Source organism: Lycorma delicatula, chromosome 1 (assembly GCF_047948215.1).
Source record: "Lycorma delicatula isolate Av1 chromosome 1, ASM4794821v1, whole genome shotgun sequence".
NCBI classification, from domain to species: Eukaryota; Metazoa; Arthropoda; class Insecta; order Hemiptera; family Fulgoridae; genus Lycorma; species Lycorma delicatula.
In genome coordinates, this window is record NC_134455.1 from 123,765,281 (window position 1) to 123,785,440 (window position 20,160).

At 30.5% G+C, this 20,160-nt stretch overlaps 1 protein-coding gene across 1 annotated transcript in view; it reads left to right on the forward strand.

The window, feature by feature from the left end:
* LOC142321836 (cytochrome P450 4C1-like) overlaps positions 1–20,160 on the forward strand; it is a 68,311-nt gene that overhangs the window by 47,437 nt on the left and 714 nt on the right. The window contains exons 9-12 of the mRNA XM_075360289.1: positions 4,996–5,108; positions 7,525–7,593; positions 10,699–10,867; positions 17,733–17,918. Coding sequence (XP_075216404.1) covers positions 4,996–5,108; positions 7,525–7,593; positions 10,699–10,867; positions 17,733–17,918 — 537 coding nt within the window. The remainder of the gene's footprint in view (positions 1–4,995; positions 5,109–7,524; positions 7,594–10,698; positions 10,868–17,732; positions 17,919–20,160) is intronic.

The following is a 20,160-nucleotide window of genomic DNA, read 5'->3' on the forward strand; positions in this document are numbered from 1 at the left end:
TGCAATAATCTGCTATGTGTTCCTCTTAAAAATTTAATTAATAAATCTTTCAACAACAGGATAGTTCTTAGTTGTCTTAAGACTTCTTTTTTTATTAACCTCCCTAAGAATGATTCATTTCTTTATTTCTAAAATTATATGCCAATTTTGTTACTGTCTGAATTTTCTAAAGTATGTGAAAAAATTATAGAAAACACACTTTTAACATTTGTTGAAAAACAAAAAACTGATAATCTTTCAGTATGGTTTTTAAGAAAAAAGTGCCTTCTGATACATCCATTTCCTGATTTTTAGAAAATATTTTAAATTGAATTGATCACAGAAGATTCCATTTTTAATTTTTTGTAACCTCAGTAAAACATTCCATTTACCTTAATCTTTTTTGCCAATGAAAGAGCATAGACTGGTGATTCCACACTGTGGAATCAGAAGAGCTGTATACAACTGGTTTAAGTATACCTCACCAATTTGGGGTAAACAGGCAGTTGAAATTTCATTTTTTTGGTTAAGATATACACATAAACACATGATTTTTTTTTTTAGTTCAAGATGTAGAGTGCACAGTTCATAGACAAGTGTTTTCAGTCCATTGCTTTTTTATTGTTCATTAATTATCTGCCTCAAAATCTTGAACTGTTGTTAACCTCTTCACAGATGACACAGATCTTATTATATCCAAAGATAATTATTAAAAGGAGATGAAAGTTCTGTTTTAATAGTTTAAAGAATTATTCCCTGGATGTATTTCACCATATAACTTTATGAATGGTTAAAAAATGGTGCATTCTGCTTCTCAGGCAGACATACATTGTGTGGATAGAATTTCCATTAATACATAGATAAATCTGTTTTTGATCAGTTTATATAATATACTGTACAGATCATGCCAGAAAGAGTGGATGCACAACCCCGTAGTTTAAAAAATAAAAGGCATTGCCCCTGAATTTGTCTGGGTGAGTCAAGGAAGACCATGGTAAAACCTTGATCAAACAACATCACAAAATACACAACTAATTGTATGAAAACTCCTGGAGATATGGTTCTGGCACCTGTTTTATTCAATTTTTCAGATCAAAAACCATAAGAAACCATCAAGTTTACCCCTTTATTTGGGTTCCTAGTATTTCAGTATGATTTTATTTCACTCTTTGCTCAGAAATCAGAGCAAAATCTTTTGCTAGCTGTATCTCTCTAACAAAACATAACCAGACCCATGTTTGTTGTGAACCTTTTCATTGTTTTCATTTGTAGAATGAGCTCAGAAAGCTCTGGTAACATGACGTGAATCACTCTGTATAGTTATATATAGTACAATGAAGCCAGAAAATTTAGGGTAAAATAGCAGCTAAAATAATGTTTAATAGTCTAGTTCATACAGATTACTAAATTTACAAATTGCTGGATAGATTGTCCTTGCAGGCTGTTAGAATTTTGTATTGACTGACTGGTAATAGGAATTGAATGGAAAAATAAGTTTTTAATGAGAAAAAAGGACTGTTATGGAAGCATTTAAATAAATATCTAAGGAAAAGGTTGGCAAAATTATTTGTTTGTAGTGTAGCACCATGTGGAGTGTAACAGAGATTCTAGAAAGATAAAAAATTTCCCATGTCCTCATAAGTACTAGATATGAGGATGTGGAAAAATATGGAGAGGATGAAATGAACAGATAAAGTGAGAAACGAAGAAATTTTTATCACCGTAACAAGAAAAGTAAATTAAGTAATTTAGGACAGAAAAGGATACTGATTATGGTGCAGTCAAAGAAAATTTATACTAAGGATCTTGAAGGCAGGATGGATCTGGAAGGTCTAATTGATAATATAAACCCAGAAGGCAAGTAAAATAAAAAGGTTGGATCCTGACTATGTGATGATGCCTACCATCTGGTAGGCATCATCACATAGTGTTCTACTATCTAGTAGAACACTCATCAACAATTAACAAGTAGATTTTTCAGGAGGGTAATTTATAATCCTGAGGATAAATATTTCCTTAAATCAAAGTCTACATTATCTCTGAAGAGAAGGTAGTAATTTTTTTTGAAATATTCATGTTGCTGGTTTATTTCTTTTGTCCAGGCTTTCAAGTTTTGGATCAGAGTCTGGATGTCTTGGATTTGGAAGATCTGGCAGTTGGTTTGTTGGCAGCTTTTATTGATGCCGCTGATTGTTCAATTCCCCAAAGTTTTGGTCGAGAGAGATTTGCATCTCATGATGGAATAGAGAACTGTCAGGCATGAAGAGGGCTGTTTGTCATTTGTGGAGAGCTTCTCAACGTGAGGGTGATCCAGAATGACCTTGTTGCTGAATACAGGAATCTGAGATCTCATTACTTTCATAAAGTCTGGACTGAGAAAAGGGACTCCTGGCATTCCTTTGTTTGTGAGCAGAAGAACAGGGATCCCTGGGATGCAATGTATAGGGTCTTCGGATACAAATGACAAAAGGATGTTCTTCTGTCTTCCCTCTCAACCAGGTGTGGTGTAATTTTGGATAGGTCTGAAATTTTTCCACAGATTACTAGACGATTTACTGCCTGATGATCATGAAGCTGAAGAGCCTGAATATCATCTGTGGATGCAGTGAGAGGTTGCTCAGTTCCATGGGAGTGCAGTGTCCTTAGAGATTATCGAGGCTGTAGTTTAGGTAGGGGCAAGGCCCCAGGCTTTGATGGAATAACAGTAGAGCTTCTTTTTCCCTTGTCATACAAATTTTTAACAAATTGTTGTTTGGTGGATAGTTCCCTGTGTGTTCGAAGAAGGGAATTGTAAAATTTTTGCTTATAGGTAATGACAAGGTCCTGCTGTTACTTCTTTGTATAGGCCCTTGACGTTGCTTCTGGTTATTGGTAAGGTCCTTGAAAAGGTTCTGTATCTGCATGCAAATGAGAGGTTAACCTTGCAAAGATTGTTGATGGAGAAACCGTATGGGTTTCGTCCTGGAAAGGGTACTGAGGAACCCATACTTCGTGGGATGAATGTGGTAAAGGCCAGTGTGACGGAATATGTCCTAGGACATATGTTCCTGGAATATGTTCCAGGACATTTCCAGAGAATTTAATCATTTACGGTGGTGGTCTGCTATTTCCCAACTCCAAAAAAGAAAATGTACTGTAAGAAAATTTTAAGTTATGCAAAGTTACTTCAGTCATCGGGATGTGTTACTCCATGAGGTTGGCAAGATGCTGTTCAAGGGATGTCCCGAGAGCAGCATTTTGGATCCTTTATTGAGGGTGGTGGAGTTTGATTCTCTCTGTGGCTGAGGTTGCCCAGTGGGTGTTATATTGTGGCTTATGCTGATCAAAGGATGCTTGCAGAGGGAGGTTGAACTCCGAGCCCCTCAAGCTTGGGTTCCTAATTTTAAGACCATGAGCATCCTCTGTAAAGGCGTGTGCGAGGCTATTATGCTACATGTGGCACCTGTTTGGGCAGATAGGTTACAGTATAAAAGTTATCAGGACATTATTAAGAGCTCAACACGTAATATTTTTAACTGTAGGGTGGTTACTGTACTATTTCATGGGAGACAGTCTTGGTGATGCAGCCGTGAAACTGATAGACTAGATTGTGTCTGAGAATCAGCAGCAGTATGTTTCTAAGAAGTCCAATGAATTAACTTCAGATATAGTTTGAGAAATTGAACAAAATGCCTTGTGACAGGCCAGATGAAATGAGATAGAGGGTGGGCGTTACATGCATGATCTCTTTCCAAATGTTATTAGTTTACAGACACCTCTTGGGTACACCCTAATAAATATGCGACTATTTCTTTCTGGCCATGGTGCTTTTAGAGACAGACTGCAGAAATTTGGCCTGGTAGATTCTGGGATGTGTCCTCAGTGTGAACAATTTGATGACACTTACATGTTCTTTATGAGTGCTCAAAGTACAAGTTAACACGCATCGAGACTACCTGTCGGCTTGATCTTATCCGGTTGACATTGGATCTCAGGGTAAACTGGAGGAGCTAGGCCAGATAGGCAACAGTGGAGAGTTTTTTAGTGTACTTGGCAAAGGAAAGAATTGCTGAGGGGATCTAGAGCCCTGCTAGGATTTCTCTTATATTCTGTTTTTGTTGATGTTTTGTTTTATAAATTATCTTTTTGTTGTTGTTTTTGTTCTTTGTTTTGTTTCAATATTACTGTGTAATATTTTTATGTTTTCAGTCCCTTTATTTAGTTAGGTCCTTTCAGTCTTACTTAAGACTCTATAAGATGTGTTTTGTTTTGAGGTCATTAAATAGCAGTACACCGATGGGAATGTCACTTGTGGCATTCCCATCAGTACATCCTGGCCAAGGTGGACTAGAATATGTCGTAAAATGAGGTTTCGAAGATGACCTCTGGTAAAGCCCATAAGGGCTAAGAATGGAACGGGTGGCAGAGGGTGTCTTCCACTACAGGGTGAGGATGTTTCCCATGCAAAATTGCAAATTATTATAAAATGATTCATCTTATATACATATAAAGTATTATTATAGAACACTCAAATAATATGTCAAATACACCCTCTCATTTTACTATACGGTTAATGGACACCAATAATAGAACGCTATAATTATGACCATCTATATAAATTAAATTAGTGAAACATATTGATGAGCCTGATTGATTGTGCTACTAATTTTAATAAATTAATACAATATCTAAGTTTCAAACAAAAGAGTTGAGAAGCTTTACAAATTGTAATAATTTGCTAATTAAAGCCATATTGTCAACTCGTAGTGCTAGTTTGAATCTCTGCCACAATCCCAAATAATGACAATGTGATGAATCTTTACATGGCACTTATTCCAATGGACATACTGGTGTATCATCAAAAGTCATTTGGAAACAGTGGATTAATTTATTGTGCCCATGTATAACTGATAGCTGTCTCACAACAAATATATTTTCCCTGAGGGAAGCTATTTGGAATTTACCACATACAAGATCTGTATTTTAGTAAAGATTAAATGTTTTGTGTTTTATTATAACTTTTTTTTTTTTTTTTAGAAAAGAATCATCCAAGATCATTTCTGGATTGTCTGCTTGAACTTAGTGACAAAGATCCAGGCTCATTGACTCAACAAGGTATTAGAGAAGAAGTTGACACATTTATGTTTGAGGTATGTATATGCCAAATAGTATTTTTAATTAAACAGATTTTTATGAAATATATTGTGTGCCCTTTTGTTAAGATTCCACGCATTACACTCATCTTTTGGTTCCTCTTCTCCGTGTTTAATAAATCCATTCTAGTAACTGAATATAGCTTAAAATAACTTATAAAGGATCTTATGAGAAAAAATAAAGATATATATATATATATATATATATATATATATATGTATATATGTATATATATATATATATATATATATATATATATGTATATATGTATATATATATATATATACACTCATTACATCATATTTAACTCAAGCATTTCATATACTAAAAAATATTTTAACTAAGTATTATTTTGTACAGAACAAATCAGTGTAATGACAAAAACCCAAATTAATATTAGAAAGAAACCATTACTTTAGTGTTCCCCAATCCTATATAAAAATTTAAAAACTTGATTGTTTGCAAGAAAAATGTTTATTTTAATTAATTACAAATGTGTTGAATTTAAAAAAAAAATATTTTAAAATTAAATGGTTATAGACTGGTGTTCTTAATATAGAGTGATATAAAGTGTAAACTTAATTTATTGTCTTACACTATTCAATTCAATCTTTCTTATGGAAGCTGTTAATAAAAAGCAATAGTCAGAGTTGTTTTCTCTGGAAATATTAATGTTCATCATACAGCCATACACATCCTGTGTGAAGAAGAGATATAGATCTAATGTAAAGCTAACAGTCTGGCAGGCTTAACATACTGATATGCAATAATACATTTTGCTTTATAAAAATGACAACAGATAATCACTTACAGCCAAATTATCTTTGCCATGTTGATACAAAATATTTATTATCCAGAAGATTTGCTGGCTACTTTTTGGAAATAACTTAGTTAAGTTTCATCAATTCATCAATATTTTTAAAATATTATTGTTCCCTCGTAAAACTAACAGCTCTCTCACAGCAACTATTTTACCCTGAAGGAAGCTACGTGGAATTTGCTACATTAAGGTAGCAAGATCTGCATTTTACTAAATATTAAATGTTTTATATTTTATTATGCTAACTTTTTTTAGAAAGATTCATTTTTGTTTTGCGTGGCACATAACAGACATTCCTAACACCAAAGTAAGCATTAATTTTAATTATATAATATGTCATAGTAATAAAAGTAAAACAACAAAATTAACTAAAATAATACACAAAAAATTAATAGTATTCTAAAATTTGTTATAATGAAAGTAATTGCATAAATATAATATAGAAACTGTCAACCTGATGGCTAGCTGTGATATTAGACAATAAAAAAGTTGCAACTTTGTAGTGAATTGAAAAAAACTTAAAATAATTTATTACATTTTTCCCTACACTTACATCATGACCATTGTGCTGCTGTTGTGTTATCAATCTTGCAAAGGTTATTCCTGGTACTTTTTAAATAACTTATAACATGTATTTAAGGATGTAATGGGAAAATAAATTAGATTTGAACTATATTTTTTCAAATCCATATAAATATTTAGTACATAAAATTAAACATTCCTGAAATAATATACTAAGCATGCTTAGTTCTTAAGTGTAAGTAAAAAATTAAGTTTTTTAATTTATTATTACATATTACAGATAATTTATCAAAAAAGAATGTATTATAAAGTTAAAGCTTTAGTGGGTTTTACAGTTCAATATATATGTTTCCTTATACTGCAATACTCAGAAGCTATTATTTAGAAATGCTGTATCTGTTCTAATATGGATTTTTAATTCCTGGAAGAAAACAGTGTTTGTTACAGCAGATTTTTAGCCTGGAAAACACAAACTCTTTTACCAGTAACATTGTGTTGCAGTTAGGTTAAGATGCCCCAGTCTCCCTAGGTGTTGTGAGCAGGATGAGTATTGCTACCTGAAGGTAGTCTTGAGATTTCATCTGAGGGAGGTTTATCTAATGTTATGGTTCTTCTGAGCAGATTATTATTTCTCATCACCCAAACTTTTTCCTTATCTTTGCTCATTTTTTTTCCAGTGTTGGTTCTGTAAGTACAGGTCAGACCCTACTTAATGTTTTCTAAGGATATTGGGATTTTATATCAATATCATTGGTGTTTTCTTGTAGCAGGTTATCCTAAAAATCATTTTGAGACTTCATTTTCTGTCCGTTGGCTGTATTTTAAGCTTAGAGATTGAAACGGCTATCAGTTAAAAACAAGCTTCTTGATCTTTTCTGAGACAGAATTAAAATTTCTACATCATAGAAAAAATAATCTACAAAATTCAGAAATTCTACATTTATACAGAAATATAATATGTTATTAAACTCAGTTGTGATTATACATTGTTGAAATATTATCACTGTAGTAACTTGTATGTAACTTAAAACTTACTTGGAAATACTAATAAGTTCTTACATAATTTTCAGGGTCATGATACTACTTCGGCCGCCATCACAGCTGCATTATTTCTACTTGGACATCATACTGATATTCAGGTATAAATTTAGTTTATCATGACTGTTATTTATTCAACTTAAGTTTTTATATTTACTTCTTTATTTTTTATTACGTTTTTAGTAGTTTTGGAGAGATCTATTTCATGAGAATGTTTTATAGAATTCAAGTAAAGTGTAATTTTAAATTTTAAAACTTTATATTAAATGTTCTTAATTAAACTTTATTAAAAAATGATTTGAAAAACTAAATATGGGTAAAAACAAAAACTGTGGATGAAAAAAATTAGTTAATTGATTACATTCTACTGCTTGGATGCAGTTTGCTAAACAATTTATTAACAATATCTGCTTGATTTAAGAAAAAAGAAAGTTAATTTATTTAATTATCGCTAAGTTTATATACATATATTAACACATGGCTTAACAACCCCACTGACTAATGCTCCCAGTGATATAGCAGATCTAACTTTAAATTTGTTTCTTATACTAGAAATCCAAATATTATATTAGTAATGATAACCTTTAGGAAAGCCTACATCTTTATTTTTCAAATCCTAGAGAGATCAAATATTTACAGTAACTAGTAATAATCATTGAATTATTTCATTTCAGAATCTTTTACAATGGTAATCATTATGTTGTAATAAATATTAATTCTAATTCTACAATTTTAACCTAAATTTATAAAAGAAAAATGGAGGCACACTATTTGTTATATTAAAAATTTTCAAGACAATTTGAACATCAAAACAAATGATTTTCTTTTTTACTACTTTTGTTTCAGGCCTGTAAACAAAATTGCAGTATATCTTCATTAGTACTGCTTAATTGTATTATCTATTGATCTGTATAGTATGTGTTAGTTTAAAAATGGATGAACTAATTTTAATGATAATTATCAAATAATTTTCTGTTAAGTAAAACACTTATAATTTAAAGTAATACATTTTTATATTTCTATTGAAACAACCAAAACAGTCAGTATATCAGAATTGTTACTTTACAATAATATTTTCACAGTTAACAACTGGATTTTCAGTTTTTATTTTTTGCTTTAATGTAAGACTTGAACACTGAATAATAATTCTCAGTATCATTTTGGATTCTACTAAATATACCATACTTATTCATAAATAGAATTTTACAAAGCATTAAAAGTATTTTTTATAATATACAAAATATGTGTAAAATCTACAATGTAAAAAAGGGGTGAGATATTATTAAAAAGGACATAAGGTATTAAACAGCAAGTACTAGTTAAGTAAATCCCTGATTATCTAAAACATTGAAATAATTTTTTAAATGTTGCAAAAATTTTACTATAACAATTACTAACCAGCTTGTTTGTATATGTAGGAAGCAGGTTTAATGAAGAGTTTTGTATTAATTAAAAGTTCACTTAGAAAAAAAACTACTTTTATTGGGTGTTATACTGTAACCCACTGGTTGTAATGCAGTATTATCATTGCCTTTCTTCACTCTTTGAGTACACATGCAAAGATTTACTATCTGATGAAATTAGGTGCAGTCAAGTTTTAAGATAAATATCATCTACTTCCTTTAGTGATGGTTAATTGATGACAATCCAATGTCATTTTGAATTTTAATTAATTATAGATATTAATTTAAGTATTTGAAGAGTGAACATAGATAATGGTAATGAACTTTTAGCTAGTAAAGGTTCAATAATTTACAATAGTATTAGTATTTACACATCATTTTTTTCAATGAGAACTTTATTGCATCAATTAAACTTCTTTCCAACATACGTATCTAACCAGGTAATCAGCAATTGTTATACTGAAGCCTTTACAATGTTCATAAAGCAATTTCAGTTTTACTAATTTTTACTTTGTGAAACCATTTAACCACCATATGTGATATGGAATTTTGAAATAAAGTAGAAGGATGTTGCTGTTTTTAGGTTTTAGGCCACGGATTTTAAGTATGTTTAAAACTGGTATTAAACATAATAAAAAATGAAGCTGTTAGTAAAACCATTTAAACAAAATTTGTAAAAAAGTTTCCTTGTTTTATTCTAACTTAGTTTGTTTTTAGGCGACTAATTTTGGTAATAAATATACTAAATTATGAACAGAAATATAAATAAAGCTATGGACCAGCACAACAAAGAATCCATTGAAATTCTAATTTTAGAGACTTTAATAATAAAATTAATGTAATAAATGTAACTTTCCTCAAGCAGAATTTATTATGTTTAATTGATCTTTTTAGGTCTATTCATTTATTTTTATTATATGTAAAGTGCTAAGTTATAATACACTTAATTTACTTCATGACTACTTATATCCAAGTTAATATTTGGTGTCAGCAACATGATTTCCTCATCTGACTCAGTGAACTATTTCCTCCTTATGTTGGTCTTGGCTATATCTTACCTCACTTGATCCCACCACAAAAGTTAGAATTCTCTCAATCTCAATTCACTATTGTAGACTCAGTTTATAGATCATAATTTTTCCTAACAGAATTTCTCACAGCTTTATGCAATATTTGTCTTGGTCTTGATGGTTTTCCTTCTCCAGCCATCCTTTCCTTACCTTCCTCAACATGGATCATCCTCTTTTCTAAGATGGCCCACCCATTTCAATCTACTTCTCATAGGTCCCCTTCTATATCCCTTTTTCTCTATAGATCTTGTTTTGTAATTATCTTTTCCTACTTTGTAAACTCTTATCTTTGTTTTCCATGAAATAAATGTTACAGAAATCTATATATTTATGTATATATTACTTAAGTAATATAACCTATGCATCTGTATTAAGTCTTTATTGAGTCTGTGCCTTTTCTGTATCTCTTAAAAGAACTTTTAATACATACTTGAAACATTTGTATTGTACACTACATATGTATAGTGGGATGTATAAAAAGAAATATCAGGGGATAACGTAATTATTACACAAAAAGTTACTATATTACTCAAAATATACAATTTAAAAGTACACTTCAAGATTAGCAACAATTTAAATAACATTGAACTCATATTTATGAGTATATATATATATATATATATGGAAGAAATACAGAAACACAAGGATTCTTCCCAAAAATACAGAAAATTGTTACCATAATTATAATTAAATTATCTCTTATTGTAATCCTATTTAAATTTTGTGTATTTAGGAAAGAGTATTTGAAGAGCTAGATGATATATTTGGAAATTCTGATAGAGTTGCTACCATGGATGATCTTCATAATCTTAATTACTTAGAAAGAGTTGTTAAAGAAACGTTAAGAATGTACCCCAGTGTTCCAACAATGACAAGGCGGCTACAGTCAGATTTGTATCTTCGTATGTATAATTTTAATTGTTTTCAATAATAATTTATCTTATAAAATGTTAAAGAAAAATTTAAACTAAAAACATTTATAAAGAATAATCAAAACACAAAAATAACTTTTTTTAGTTTTTTTAAGTAAATAATTAAAACTGTAAAAATTAAGAGGAGTTACAGAAATACTTCATAATTTTATATTTTCAGTAATAGTTTCTGAAAATGACAATCAGCTTCTGAAAGTGGTTCTGAAAAATGGTTTTTAAGTTATACTGCACATTTTTTAAAGCTATAATACCATACAAGTAAACAATATTGTACAAATGGTTTGACATAAAATAATATCATTTCCCAATATAATTAGATAAATCAGGTTGTTTCAGTGAAATTTTACAGAGTAAAAGTGGTCCACTGCTCAGCAAAACCTCACAACAAATGTGATAAAAGTATTTCATTAATTAATTTTATTATTTTAGATTTTTTGTATGTAAGTTGTATTAAGTTATGCAATACAATGAGCAATGTTTTCATATTGTTGTGGTGAAATGCCTCAAATAACTTGTAAAGTTTTTTAAAAGTTAAAGTGAATTGTATTAAACTTGTTTTCAACACTTACAATACTGTTGGAAAACATTCAACATTTTAAAAAATAACAACTAACAAACATAACATTTTTTAAAGTGTTGTATGTTTTATGAAACTTAAAAATTTTTAATTTCATGCTGGAGAAAAAATGAAAGATTGCAGCAGAAGGTTAACGTATTATTCATAAAAAGATAACAAGAATTATTGGATTATTGTATATGTCATGTGCTATGTATATATGAATACCGTACTACTGAATTCATTTAAGTTTTTTATACTATTAAATGGTCATGGTAAGACTAAAGGGTAATTATTTCCAAAGTACAAAAACAGGTACATACCTGTGTATTAATTCCATAGCTTTCTTGATGTATAAAAGGTTGATCATTTCAAGTTGATCATAGTTTGTGAACAGCTATGTTCTAATGGTGACAACTTTATAAAATTTCATGTAATAGTTATCAGAAGTTGAATTCCAGAGCAAAGATCTTTTCGTAAAAATAAATATAAGTTATTCAAAATCATAATTCTGTTCATAATATTTTCAATTGTTATTGTTTATAGTTTGGTGACACAATTTAAAATTAGATTAAGAAATAAATAAACAGCCCTAAAATTATTATTTTCAGAATCCTCCTAAATAAATCCACTGTCAACCAATCCAATATTATGTGCAAAAATGTGTAGTACAGTTTTATTCAATTTACTTTGAAAACTGAAAATTCAATTACTAGGTGCTTGTCAAATTCCTGAACAGAAACAGCATATAAATGTGCTGACAACACATGACTTGATAATTGCAGCACATGATTGATAGTGAGTAAAACTCATAACTGTCAGATACTTTCTAAAATGAAATTCTGGATCAACCTCAATCTCTTTTAACCTGTAAGAAATTCAGAAGGCCTAATTTATTTCAAAGATGATAACCCCAACACTGAATCAATTAAAAGTGAGTATGTTCTTAGCCTCCTCTATGAATCATGAGACCTTGCCGTTGGTGAGGGGGCTTGAGTGCTCAGGGATACAGAGTAGCTGGACCGAAGGTGCAACCATATCGGAGAGGTATCTGTTGAGAGCCAGACTAAGGAATGATTCCTGAAAGAGGGCAGCAGCTCTTTTAGTAGTTGTTAGGGGCGTGAGTCAGGACGACTTAAACGGCCGTATCAACATCACTCAGTCCTCTGAGTACTGCGCAGCTGAAAGCAATGGAAAACTACAGCTGCTTTTTTTCCAAGAAAATGTGGCTCTCTGCATTTTCACATAGCAATAATGGAGGCGCCTTCCTTGGTAAAATATTCCGGAGGTAAAATAGTCCCCCGTTCGGATCTCCGGGTGGGGACTACTAAGGAAGGGGGTCACCAGAAAATTAAAAAATAACATTCTACGAGTCTGAGCGTGGAATGTTAGAAGCTTGAAAAAGGTTGGTAGGCTAGAAAATTTAAAAAGGGAAATGGGTAGGACAAATGTGCATATAGTAGGAATTAGTGAGGTTCGGTGGGAAGAGGAAGGCGACTTTTGGTCAGGTGATTTTAGAGTAATTAACTCAGCGTCAAATAATGGGCAGGCTGGAGTAGGTTTCGTGATGAACAAGAAGATAGGGAGGAGAGTGGAGTATTTCAAAATGCATAGCGATAGAATCATTGTAATAAGGATAAAATCAAAACCTAAACCGACAACGATTGTTAACGTCTATATGCCTACAAGCGCCCATGATGATGATGAGGTAGAGTGTGTATACGAAGAGATTGATGAAGCAATTAAACACGTAAAAGGAGATGAAAATTTAATAATAGTTGGCGATTGGAATGCAAGCATTGGAAAAGGCAAGAAAGGAAATATAGTGGGTGAATACGGGCTGGGCAAAAGGAATGAAAGAGGGGACCGACTTATAGAATTTTGCACGAAGTATAATGTAGTAATTGCCAACACCCAATTTAAAAATCATAATAGAAGAATATACACTTGGAAAAAGCCAGGCGATACTGGAAGGTATCAGATAGATTATATCATGGTTAAGCAAAGATTTAGAAATCAACTCGTTGACTGCAAAACTTACCCTGGAGCAGACATTGATAGCGACCATAATTTGGTGATAATGAAATGTAGATTGGGGTTTAAAAACCTGAAGAAAAGATGTCAGATGAATCGGTGGAATTTAGAGAAGCTTGAGGAAGAGGAGGTAAAGAAGATTTTTGAAGAGGACATCGCAAGAGGTCTGAATAAAAAAGATAAGGTAGAAAATGTAGAAGAAGAATGGGAGAATGTTAAAAAGGAAATTCTTAAATCAGCAGAGGCACACTTAGGCGGAATAAAGAGAACCGGTAGAAAACCTTGGGTTTCAGATGATATATTGCAGCTGATGGATGAACGTAGAAAATATAAGAATGCTAGTGATGTAGTGAAAGTAAAAGGAACTATCGGAAATTAAGAAATGCTATAAACAGGAAGTGCAAACTGGTGAAAGAAGAGTGGATTAAAGAAAAGTGTTCAGAAGTGGAAAGAGAAATGAACATTGGTAAAATAGACGGAGCATACAGGAAAATTTAGGAAAATTTTGGGGTACATAAATTAAAATCTAATAATGTGTTAAACAAAGATGGTACACCAATATATAATACGAAAGGTAAAGTCGATAGATGGGTGGAATATATTGAAGAGTTATACGGAGGAAATGAATTAGAAAATGGTGTTATAGAGGAAGAAGAGGAAGTTGAGGAGGATGAAATGGGAGAAACAATACTGAGATCTGAATTTAAGAGAGCATTAAAAGATTTAAATGGCAGAAAGGCTCCTGGAATAGACGGAATACCTGTAGAATTACTGCGCAGTGCAGGTGAGGAAGCGATTGATAGATTATACAAACTGGTGTGTAATATTTATGAAAATGGGGAATTTCCATCAGACTTCAAAAAAAGTGTTATAGTTATGATACCAAAGAAAGCAGGGGCAGATAAATGTGAAGAATACAGAACAATTAGTTTAACTAGTCATGCATCAAAAATCTTAACTAGAATTTTATACAGAAGAATTGAGTGGAGAGTGGAAGAAGTGTTAGGAGAAGACCAATTTGGTTTCAGGAAAAGTATAGGGACAAGAGAAGCAATTTTAGGCCTCAGATTAATAGTAGAAGGAAGATTAAAGAAAAACAAACCAACATACTTGGCGTTTATAGACCTAGAAAAGGCTTTCGATAACGTAGACTGGAATAAAATGTTCAGCATTTAAAAAAAATTAGGGTTCAAATACAGAGATAGAAGAACAATTGCTAACATGTACAGGAACCAAACAGCAACAATAACAATTGAAGAACATAAGAAAGAAGCCCTAATAAGAAAGGGAGTCCGACAAGGATGTTCCCTATCTCCGTTACTTTTTAATCTTTACATGGAACTAGCAGTTAATGATGTTAAAGAACAATTTAGATTCGGAGTAACAGTACAAGGTGAAAAGATAAAGATGCTAGGATTTGCTGATGATATAGTAATTCTAGCCGAGAGTAAAAAGGATTTAGAAGAAACAATGAATGGCATAGATGAAGTCCTACGCAAGAACTATCGCATGAAAATAAACAAGAACAAAACAAAAGTAATGAAATGTAGTAGAAATAACAAAGATGGACCGCTGAATGTGAAAATAGGAGGAGAAAAGATTATGGAGGTAGAAGAATTTTGTTATTTGGGAAGTAAAATTACTAAAGATGGACAAAGCAGGAGCGATATAAAATGCCAAATAGCACAAGCTAAACGAGCCTTCAGTAAGAAATATAATTTGTTTACATCAAAAATTAATTTAAATGTCAGGAAAAGATTTTTGAAAGTGTATGTTTGGAGTGTCGCTTTATATGGAAGTGAAACTTGGACAATCGGAGTATCTGAGAAGAAAAGATTAGAAGCTTTTGAAATGTGGTGCTATAGGAGAATGTTAAAAATCAGATGGGTGGATAAAGTGACAAATGAAGAGGTATTGCGGCAAATAGATGAAGAAAGAAGCATTTGGAAAAATATAGTTAAAAGAAGAGACAGACTTATAGGCCACATACTAAGGCATCCTGGAATAGTCGCTTTAATATTGGAAGGACAGGTAGAAGGGAAAAATTGTGTAGGCAGGCCACGTTTGGAGTATGTAAAACAAATTGTTGGGGATGTAGGATGTAGAGGGTATACTGAAATGAAACGACTAGCACTAGATAGGGAATCTTGGAGAGCTGCATCAAACCAGTCAAATGACTGAAGACAAAAAAAAAAAATGTTCTTAGTTAAGGCTACTCCTTGAAATTAGTAAGTTTTTTTTTAATATTTCTGAAGAAAGCCACAAGAGTTGAAAATCACAAGAATATTTATCAAAAACATGTTTCTTGTAAGTAGCAGATATGAAACTTAACTTCTTTAAACTATTAAATAAACATAGTTACTGAATAATTACCTGAACACTGAAATTTTTGACAGTTATCATATTATTTTACTCTAAGGAATTTGTTCTTTAATTAAAATATTTTTTGTAATATGTAATACAAATTAATGATTTGACATTAAATTTTTGAATTGAACGTCTATTGGTTCAGTAGTTTTTGCAGATGTGATTCAGAAGTGGTTACAATGCTACTATATCTTAATATTTATTATAAATATGTTTTTAAACACAATTGGATTTTACAAAACTGAAAGTTTTATGTATTAATTTGTACCATATGGAATAATGATGAAAATTTTTAAATGTTCAATATTTAAAAATAAATCAAATTAATAGCCCATCAGACAATTTTTGAACAGGATGATCAACTCATTTTTATAATACTGGTTCCACCATTACTGTCCATGGTAAAATGTGAGGGTCTAATTAAACATCAAATAATAATTTTATTTACGAAGAATTCCAAATAGATTTTAATGATTTTACATTTATTAATACTTGAGAATACTGATAATTACAACATTAGATATTACAGTGAGTTAGAAAGAACTTCATATAAAATAAAATATGATCAAAATTACTGAGTTTTTTTTTTGTGATGGTGGTAGATATTGTAACAAGACTGGTGTAACAGGCCTGAGTAACGGATTCCTGACAGAAGAAGAAAGTAGTAGAAAATATAATAATGATATAATAATCCAGAAAAATAATATATAAATATAAATATATAAATATAAAAATAAAAATAATATAAATATAATAATCCAAAAAGTGGCTAAAAGAAATCCTTTTAGTAAAGGTAAAAGGTCCGTTTAATAATCGTCCTTTATAGTGCTGACTGCTGATACACCTAAACAGATGTTGTTCAATGAGAAGAGTTACCGGACCAGATTTGGAATTTCATGGGAATGTGTGAGGGCAGACGATCATTCTCATGGTTTGAGTAGGGTCTAGTCCTACAGGTAAACAGGATAGGAGTATAAATACTCCAAGGAAGACCAGTTGACGGTAAGTGTGCAACATGTGAGTCTCTAAAAAGAGTTCTGCGATGTCAGTCTGTGAGAGAGAGCTATGATATAGTTCTGTGAGATATCAGTCTGCAAGATAGTGCTATGATAGAGTTCTGTGAGAAAGTACTAAGCGAGGAGTGAGTGATTTTGTGGGTTTGAAATGAGAGTATTCTACAGTGAAGGAGCAAATTTCTAGTGAATTAAGTTCTATGCAATTAAGGTGACGTCACAAGTAATTCCAGTACATGAAAACAAGAAGTGGTTCAGTGAGTTACTGTTAATCCTGAAGTGGTTCAGTGAGTTACTGTTAGACTAAAGTGAGAGAGATAATGTATTAAATTTCATTCATAGATTGTTTGGGTAGTTTTATTTGTGAACAGAAAAGGTATTGCTGTGAAAGAACTTTATGCTTGTCTTATATATTGTACTATTGTTGTTAATATAAGACTAGTTGTTAAAAGTGTTAAGACTAGTGGTCATGCTGTCTTTTGTCAGTGGGACTGAATTCTGCTTTTCAATATTTAATTACATGTAAGTAAATCCTGATGATTACTTTAAATTCTGTTTTTTTATGAAATCTCTGTTTATTATTATTGTGGTTGTGATTACTGTGATTATTATTTGTTTATTATTATTATTGTTTGCTGCTGTCATTGTTATTATTGATTTGTCTTATTTTATCTGTATTCTTAAACTAATAAATTATAATTATATGAATAGTTTCAATTGTCAATCTCTCAATATCCTGATCGAGCCACAAACACGTGACAATATTTTATTTGAATAAATATAAAGAATGTATTGCTTGTTGCTTATACAAAAAATGAATAATAAAATAGATATTAATTACTGGCCAATTAATTTTATTTTTCAGCTCATAGAAAATGTGTTATTCCAGCTACAGCCAATGTAATTATGTTCCCTTATTGGTTACACAGACATCATAAATATTTTCCAGAACCAGAAGTCTTTAACCCAGACAGATTTTTGCCAGATGAAATAATTAAGAGACATCCATTTGCATATTTACCATTTAGTGGTGGGCCAAGAAACTGTATTGGTGAGTAAAAACTGAATAATGAAAAATTCAGTATATTTATTATAATAAAAATGTTGAGTAATAATTTGTCTTACTTAAAACAATAATTAAACCTAACTTTCAAAATATTTAGAAGTATGTTTCCTTAATTTTTTTTTAAAAAACTGTATAAATAAATATCTTCTCCTCAGTAACATTAAAGTTAATTGTAATCTAGAGGTAATAATACAGTTAATTAAAAAGTCTTGAAAATAGTAATCAACTAAAAATTAAATTAACTTGTGAAACAAAACCCATAAAGGAAATAGCTATGAAATACACAGAGATTTTTTTTGGCTGTGACATGCAAAGATAAAAGAAAAAGAAGATTGTAAATGGACCCTAAGTAAACAAAAATACGAGTACTAAACAAGAGTGGTATTAATAAATCTTTTACTTAGAAAAACTGAATATAATAAAAAAAATGTAAATATATCAGTATATAATAAAACAGTGAAAACCTGAAAAAATGTAAATAAACATATTCTGAAATCGTTTCAATAGTATTGTATTGATCAGTTATCTGTATGAATAAAAAATTACAAAACTGAAAACTAAAATTCAAGCATTAGTCTTATAGTTGTAAAAATTTTAAAGAATTATCTGGTTTCTGGGTGTAGGTGATCATCAACTACAATATAAACAATGCTGCATATTTTGTTTAAATTTTTCTCTCAGTGCAACATAACTTACACTATGAAGAAGAATATAGAGTAGAATCTATAGAATGTAGAGGTTACATATATATTTACTTTCCCAAGCAGCATTATGCTGCTGCCCAATTACAAATTATTAATGACAGATGAAATATATAGCATTTGAAAAATGCCAAGCCTGACCAGGATTCAAACCCAGAACCTTCTGGATGAAAGACAGAAATACTACAATTCTGCAACTGAAGTCACCATATGTAAGAACATAATTTTAGTGCAATGAATTATTTCTTTACCCAATCATAAGTAATTTAGGTAATTGTAGATTTAGGGTAAGAGGATTCAATTTAAGTTTAACTTTTAGTTCACTTTATTCTCATTATTGAGTCATCAGTAGTTTAAAAAACAGGTATGAGAATCCTAAATTTCCAAGATGATGAGAATCCTAAGTCTATGCCAAATGAAAATGGTATCGTAGCTTTTTACAGTAACTATCTCATATTAACTTAATCTAACTTGCTAACGCGCCAGAAAAAATTTCTTTTTTTCTTTTTTTTTGTATTATTACTTCCTTTTATGTACTTCTGTGACTAGAAATTGTATAACAGTTTACTTAATTTCATATTTTTGTATAATCAAACATGTAATTCACTAGGTCTACTGTGGCTTATAATCTTTATGATTTTAGAAATGTCCTATTTAATGTATTCATATTGTACTTCATAAATAACTTCTTCATGCTGTAGTCATGATATATATTTGATAAGTCATTAACTTGACCAGTTTTTGTTTTTTTAGATATATTTATGATTGTACAGTAAAATTCTGAAACCCATGAATATGTTTTTATTGTTTACATCTATTTATAAGAAACAAACTGTAATGTTCATTGGTAAAAATTCATTTGGTTTAAATGAATGTATAATTTATTATAACACATAAAAATCATTTACTTTAAATTTCAAGGAGAGTTTCATCCTGCTAGAACTTCAAGGAGATTTTGTGAGAAACATTTTCCATAATTATGGTGAACAGTTACTCTTCTTGTAAAGATATTAACTGATTGCAATACAAATGCAGAATAAATTTACTCACCATACTATATCTTTGGCAATGAGCTAGAAGTTTAAAAACGTGTTTAATAATAATAATAATGATAAAACAATGTAGAATGATCTTACATTATTCCCTTACTTTTTCTGTTAATTCAGAGATGTCATTCCATTAGTGAAATTTGTCTTCAAAAACTTGGGTTAAAAATTAGAAAGATAAATATTAATATTAAATATAAATACTATGATAAATAATATAAGTATAATTTTATAAGTAATTTACACAAAAAAGAATTCTAAAAATATTTCTTTTTACTACCTAATGAGTAATCTTTTTTTATTATCTTAGTTTAATTTTGAAATGAAATGATACAGATAAGATCAAGTATGGGTAGTATATATTTGAAAACAAAATATTAGCTTATGCCTTTTTTAATGAACAGTAGTTCAATATAACAGCTATGTAGTCTGTTTATTGCAAAAAAATCATAGTACTTTGCCATTAATATAGCAGCAGTT